We start from the raw sequence: 7,275 nt of genomic DNA on the forward strand, positions 1-7,275 counted from the left end.
TGTTAAGTAAGTCTATTTGTGATGTCTGATTTTTGTTTGTTGGTTATAAATTAAAGTTGAAAGCCTCTCATTCCTGTCTTACCTTTTGTTCGTCCTTTGTATGCTAGACTGGTATCAAAAATCCTTCCTTCAGTTTAATAAAAAAGAATCATTGAGGGGAAAAATGAAATTTTTCCCACCTTACCCTAACTTTTCAAGAATTCACAGGCTAAATAGCTAATCATCATAACAAAATTAAGAAAAGCAAGTCAGTGAACCGCAACACTGGTCCCCTGGACCTTCATTTCATGATCTTGTTCTGCCTCACATGTCTGCTTTTTGACTCAGTAAAGTATCTGGTCTCTTCTTAGGATTGCAGTCCGGGCTATCTTCATGGATTCCTTGTGCTTGGATTTGAAACTGATTGTTCCTGTTGTCATTTTTCCCTCAGGCAGTGTGTGCAGATGTAGAAAAGAGTGAGCGAGTTGTTGAATCTTGTCAGGCAGAAGTGAACAAATTAAGAAGACAAATCACTCAGAGGAAAAATGAAAAGGAGCAAGAAAGAAGTGAGTTTTCCTATTATTTTCACCATTCGGTGTCAGGGAAATGTTTTTTTCAAACATCAAACCATAGGATGAATCACGGGAAGCCTTCTACAGTCTTCAAGTCCCCCGTGAGGCTGTTAGTGAAAGAGCATTCTTGTACTTCCAGAACAGACGACTGTTCTTCATGCTACCCTTTCCAGTATCTTTTTTTTTTTTTTAAAGATTTTTATTTATTTGACAGAGACAAAGGGAGAGAGGGAACACAAGCAGGGGGAGAGGGAGAGGGCGAAGCAGGCTCCTCGCTGAGCAGGGAGCTGGATACGGGACTCGATCCCCGGACCCTGGGATCATGACTTGAGCTGAAGGCCAACGCTTAACAACTGAGCCATGCAGGTGCCCCGCCCCCTTCAAGTATTTTAAATTAGAGAAGAAAAGAAGATTAACTGTAGAAGCACCTCCGCGGAAGCAAGTTAGAGTAAATCCCGAGAAGTGGTTGGTGCAGACATGTGTCTGAGTGGACTACTATGATCTCTTTACCTCGGCTGGGATGTGTCTCACTGAGTTAACCCCCGGTGAACCTAGCGCATGGGGACCGCATCCTGTGTTCATCACATAGCCACATAAAGAAGCTACCTAATATTCTTATCACTTCATATTTGATTCATAGTCATGGTCACAACAAAGGCTTTAAATATCTGGTTTTTGGTAGCTGTAGATGAATGGATACAAATGAGCTAAGGAACCAGCTGGTTGAATGAGAAGGAGGCCCGGGAATCTATTGATTCTAGCATGAGAATAGACATGTTTACTGTAATACTACCAGATTTGTTTGTACATTAAATTTATAACCTTTCCTAATTTAAAAAGAATACTTGGAAACCAATTAAAAATTTCTGGGTAGATGATATCTGATTCATTATTTTTTTTTTAAATATTTTATTTATTTGACAGAGAGAGAGAGAGCACAGGCAGAGAGGCAGGCAGAGAGAGAGGGGGAAGCAGGTTCTCCGCTGAGCAGAGAGCCCAAGGCGGGGCTTGATCCCAGGACCCTGAGATCATGACCCTGAGCTGAAGGCAGAGGCTTAACCCACTGAGCCACCCAGGCGGCCCTGATTCATTTTAAGTGTTATATTTTTTGAGAAACAATCATGCACACAGGGATTGATGTATAAGAATATTAATCACAACTTTATGATTCTAAAATCTGAGAAACAACTTACTGGAGGAGTTGAATAAATAGCAGTAGAATAGTTGAATAAATTATGATGTATCTATATGGTGGAATATCGTCCCATTGAAGCGAATTTTTAGTGATGTGGGATAATGCCTAGTATATAATCTTAAGTGAAAACAGGAGGGTATAAAATGGCATAAACATATGATCTCAGCTGTGTTTTTTTTTTATTTAATTTTTACTTATTTTTTATTTTTATTTTATTTTAATAAAAATTTATAAATTTTTATATTTATACTTACAATTTTATTTATAATTATAATTATATATTTTATATTTATTTTATTTTTATTTTTTATTATTTTTTTTTTAAAAACATTTTATGTATTTGAGCGAGATAAGTAGGAGCGCGCGTGTGTGCGCGCGTGCGCACAGCTGGATAATAAAACTGGAATTTAGAACAGGGGGGGAGGGGCCGACATCTAAAGTTTCTATCTTTTAACCCCAAACCTTGTGCTGTTTTCCAAAAGTCTGATGGTGTTATCTGGGTGATAGAATTATGAGTGATTTTATTTTCCTTGTTCTTTTCTAAATTTTATACCAGTATTTTTCAAGGCAAGGGACTCACCAATATGAGTCCAGATATGCTCTGGACTATTCCCGAACATGCCTGAAAATACGTTGTTTCAGGAGCCTGGCTGGCTCAGTTGGTGGAGAGTGCCGCTCTCGATCTCGGGGTTGTGAGTTTGAGGCCCACATTGAGTGTAGAGCTTATGTCTAAAAAAAAGAAACAAACAAAAAAGGTGCTGTATTTATGGTCCAGAACCTGGAAAACTGGCCACCTAACACAGGGCTTTTAAACTTTAAAGGAGAAAATGGTGTTAAAAAAAAAAAAAAAAGAGGGGCGCCTGGGTGGCTCAGCAGGTTAAGCCTCTGCCTTCGGCTCAGGTCATGATCTTGGGGTCCCAGGATTGAGCCCTGCATTGGGCTCCCTGCTCAGCAGGACGCCTACTTCTCCCACCCCACTCCCCCTGCTTGTGTTCCCTCTCTCACTGTGTCTTTCTCTGTCAAATAAGTAGATAAAAAAATCTTAAAAAAAAAAAAAGAAAAGAAAAGAAATACAGTTTTGTGATGCAAGGCCTGTCAAAAGAAGAAACTCACACTGAGATGAGTGCCAAGGGCGGTAAGGACTGTGTATTTCATCTTTCCGTCCCCACAGTCTGAGAGCAGGGTGAGCAGCAGGGGAGGGAAGTAGCGCAGGACCTGCAGTTAAAACACCTGCTCTGCGTATCAGGGGCCCCACTGCTAGCCGCTCCTTTAGTGAAGTCACTTCCCCTGTCTGAACTCTGGCTTCTTTGCCTCATAATTTGGAAACAATGATATTTGTGATGATGACAGTAACACTTCGGGTTTTCTGAGGCTTAAATCGATTGATGTATAGCAACAGGATTTTTTTTTTTTTTAATTTTTTTATTTTTTTCAGCATAACAGTATTCATTATTTTTGCACCACACCCAGTGCTCCATGCAATCCGTGCCCTCTACAATACCCACCACCTGGTGCCCCCAACCTCCCACCCCCAGCAACAGGATTTATAAATTAGGAAGCACTGTGCAAGTTTAAGATAATTGTCAGTTTCACTTCTTTGTTGCCATTTTCCAGAACATTCAGGTTGACCGTTTAATGCACTGAGTGCAAAGCTGCGAAACTAGAGGAAGTATTACAATTTTCTTTCTGTTTTCGTCCAGGATTGCAACAGGCGATGATCCACAGACAGGTGCCATCCGAAAGTCTGGGGCCGGCATTCAGCCCTCGGATGCCCTATTCTGGGCTTGCAGCCGAAGGTAGAAGTCCACTTGGAGATGCAGAGGCCTCTGATCCTCCTCCCCCTTATTCCGATTTTCACCCAAACAATCAAGAAAGTACTTTGAGCCATTCGCGCATGGAAACCAGTGTCTTTATGCCTCGACCGCAAGCCGTGGGTTCTTCCAGTTATGCTTCCACCAGTGCCGGACTGAAGTGTCCCGGAAGTGGCACAGACCTCCCTCCTTCCCAAAGAGCAGCTGCAGACAGTGCTGAGGAATCAGATGACAGTGATTATGAAAATCTGATTGACCCCACAGAACCCTCTAATAGTGAATGCTCCCATTCGCGGGATTCTCGACCCCTGACACATCCCGACGGGGGCTCCAGGAACACTCAGACCTCCCAGATTTAGCTAAACAAAGAAACTCTCCACTTAGTACTGTTTTTCTTAATGGCTTATTGAGAGAGTTTTTTGAGAACTTAATCTGGGGGGAGAACTGCGTTCTCAGACCCCTGGCCACCCCACAGGAGGGTCCTCAAGCACAGAGCTGGTAGGGGCCTCACATCGCCGGTTCTCACCTGCAGACCCAGTGTGCAGATTTCATGACAGAATCATTGAGATAATCAAATTGTCCTAATTCTGGTGCGATTCATGGATGTACTGGTAAATTTAGGCAAAGTGAAACTTATCAACATAGTTTCTGTTCTTTAAGATAAATTGGAAATTAGAGACTAAGCACAATTAGTCTATAAATATTCTATAAATCAAAAACTTACCTCTTGCACTATCATGCCTTGAAATTTACTTTTTCAAAGGGAAGCGAGTTTAGCAGCAGCCTTCAAAGAACCTTCTTTCTATGATGAGCCAAATTCATCTTTGCCAGAAAGAAATTTTGATAATTCCAAGAAGCCTGATTGGAACAAATCGGATGTACCTTCTCTTGTCTGCATGACTTTGTGAGATCAAAAGAGAGGGCTTTGTTTCAACTTTTTTCTACTAGCCTGATATATATTGTCACTTAAAATGGTTGCCTTTAAAAAAAAAAATGTAGAAATACTAATTACCAGTAAGTAATCATCCAAATAAGTATGTCATAAAATAAATTACTTATTTTTCTTTCGGGGAATTATAGTGACTGCTATGTTGCACTAGCCACGTTTATGGTCTCTGTTCTGGAATCTTAAAGATGAAGGACACACAGCAGTGGATAAATCAGAAAGGAGTTACGCTCCAGACCTGAGTTTTATGATGAACAGATTCCAGACACAGTGGATTTAGCCAAGTTCGTACATAAGGGATATAATTCATTTAGCTCTTTTGACAAATCCTAGTGTTAGTTTTATTTGTGGAGGAAAAGACATTTAATAAACTGTTTGGGAATCTTGGTGAATAAAGATTCATTTTAAATCCAAATAACCATACTTATTTTTTTTAATTGCTATTTGGAGGATAGTTGCGGAATGTGTAGAGACTTTCTGTTGGGATGCACTTATATTTTTATTTAATTACTGCTTGTTTTCTAGTTTTGCCCAGAATGTGTGAAACCACTAAAGACATTCGTGAGCACGTTAGGCTCCTGGTTTGGAGAACACGAGACTGATGAGGTCAGCCCGTGAAGTTGATGCTTTGGGACATAACTGCCTTTCCTTTGAACTAGCTAAAACCTAGGAGAATAAGGAAGGTGTCCAAGAGACTTCAAATCCAGGTTCTGAAAAAGTTTCATTTTGTTAGACAGAAGTTTATTCCCTGAGCTTCAGTTCCAATATGAAATTACCCAGTGTAGACTGAAACATGAAATTCTAAAACTGCCGTTCTTCAGAGAGCCACGCTGTGGGGTCTGTGTTTTCCTGCTCTCATGGTTTTGTTGGCCTTACACCACTGCCATTGGATTTGAGACGTTGCAGACCACTTTATCTGCAAACGTGTTCCGGTTTTTATCACCTCCCTTCTAGCGGCTTCAGCGCCAGTGTGAATTTATTTTATTTTATTTTATTTTTTTGTTTTAAGTGCCATTGCCATCTTCTCTGTTCAGATTTTGACATTCAGGAAAATATCTTTATTTTTATGCCATACTGAAACCTACAATGTATAGCTGACAAAGCAGTTCAATGTGACAATAAAAACTTATTTAATCATGGTACCGTTGTCTTCCCGTGTGTCTGCGCCCCAGAAAGGTCTCGCCTCGGTGTTCTCGTTCAGGCTGCTCTCAGGGAATTAATACAGTTGTAAAGGTCAGAAAACTCATCTGCACACAGAGTTTTGGTAAGGCTGCTTTCGGGGGAGATCCAAGAACACAATTTACTAAAATGTTTCTGTTGATTTCAAGGAGCATGTGTTGAGTGTCAAGAGAGAGGAGCACCAGCTGAGCACAACACTGAGTTTAGGAAGTCCCCCAAAGGCACCTTTGGAGGAAGAGCTGATCTTGTTTAAAGAGACCCCTCAGACTGAGTCAGTGTAACCATCTGGAGCTTCTAGAACTTGGTGCTGTTAGAGTGTCTGAGGCGTGACAGAACCGCCTTGGGAGGACATCATGTTGGCTAACAAGTGCCTTCTGGATTCCGTGGGAGCTGTTCCTGGTGGGTGAGGCATCTCTTCCAAGATCTAGGGGATAGTCTGTTTTCAGGGGGATTTTAAAATGTGGGATTCTAGGGGCGCCTGGGTGGCTCAATGGGTTAAAGCCTCTGCCTTTGGCTCAGGTCATGATCCCAGGGTCCTGGGATCGAGCCCCACATCGGGCTCTCTGCTCAGCGGGGAGCCTGCTTCCCGCCGCCCACCCCCGCCTGCCTCTCTGCCTACTTGTGATCTCGGTCTGTCAAATAAAATCTTAAAAAAAAAAAAAGTGGGATTCTACTCTGTCTCCTCCAGCTATTGAGAGAAAAGAAGACTGGATTCTTTTAACTTACTTAGAAGTCTGGAGATACTTAATTACATGTTATAATTGGCTTTCCTGGAGAAGAAAACATAAATATGTTTCTGAAGAAAACATAAAAACGGAAATCTCCTCCCCAAACATTCAGACCCTGAGGATATAGGTTTTAAAATTCCAGACCAAGGGGAGCAGTGACAATAACTGCTTTAGTAAAAAGATTTCAATGTACTGTCTTGTGAGTCATCTCTTAAGGAGGTGGAACCTGGGGAATGTAAAATAAAAATACAATAGAAAGAAAGAATGGTTATTAGCTCTGTTCTGGGTCGGCTCTGCCTTGAGCGTCCGTTACATTTCAGTTACTAAAAGATCGTCCTTCTACGAGCTTCTGCATCCTTTCCACAGCAAACCGTAATTCTGCCAGACGGGGAGACTGAAAGGGAAATTGCTTCTACAAGTGTGGTGCTAATAAGTAACGGAAAATGTTTACTTTCCAACTTGATGGCAAACAGGTTTGGGAAAGTTCTGGGATTTCGCTTAAATTGCCTTCCTTTTTACAGTGACTTTTGTGATTCCCTGAACAAAGCAGGAGAGTCCGGACCTGGGGCTCATCCAAATTGGGTTACTCTGGGGTTACTCTGACCCCTGGGGAGGGAGGATGGGGCACCCCCTCTCTTGCAGTGAGGCCTCAGAACATCAACAGGGAGGTGTGTCCTCGAATGCCAGGTGCCACGCACGTTCCAGAATGTACACCGAGAAGTCGCTTTCTGTGTGTGCTCAGATTTAGCCAAAGGACGTTCACCGTAGCCTTTGCCTTAACAGCAAAAAACTGGGAGTTAATCCTCCTGATAGTGGGATGGTTAAATGCGGTACACCGACAGAAACAGTCTGCAGCCGTGGGGCG

General features: G+C 41.9%; 1 protein-coding gene across 1 annotated transcript in view; it reads left to right on the forward strand.

Moving 5' to 3' along the window:
* Positions 1–5,645, forward strand: part of ABRAXAS2 (abraxas 2, BRISC complex subunit) — a 28,893-nt gene extending 23,248 nt beyond the window's left edge. Inside the window, exons 8-9 of the mRNA XM_047702334.1 lie at positions 431–545; positions 3,447–5,645. Of these exons, the coding sequence (XP_047558290.1) occupies positions 431–545; positions 3,447–3,916 (585 nt within the window). The 3' untranslated portion in view covers positions 3,917–5,645. The remainder of the gene's footprint in view (positions 1–430; positions 546–3,446) is intronic.
* The last annotated feature ends 1,630 nt before the right edge of the window (positions 5,646–7,275 follow it).

Source organism: Lutra lutra, chromosome 14 (genome assembly GCF_902655055.1).
Source record: "Lutra lutra chromosome 14, mLutLut1.2, whole genome shotgun sequence".
Lineage (NCBI taxonomy): Eukaryota > Metazoa > Chordata > Mammalia > Carnivora > Mustelidae > Lutra > Lutra lutra.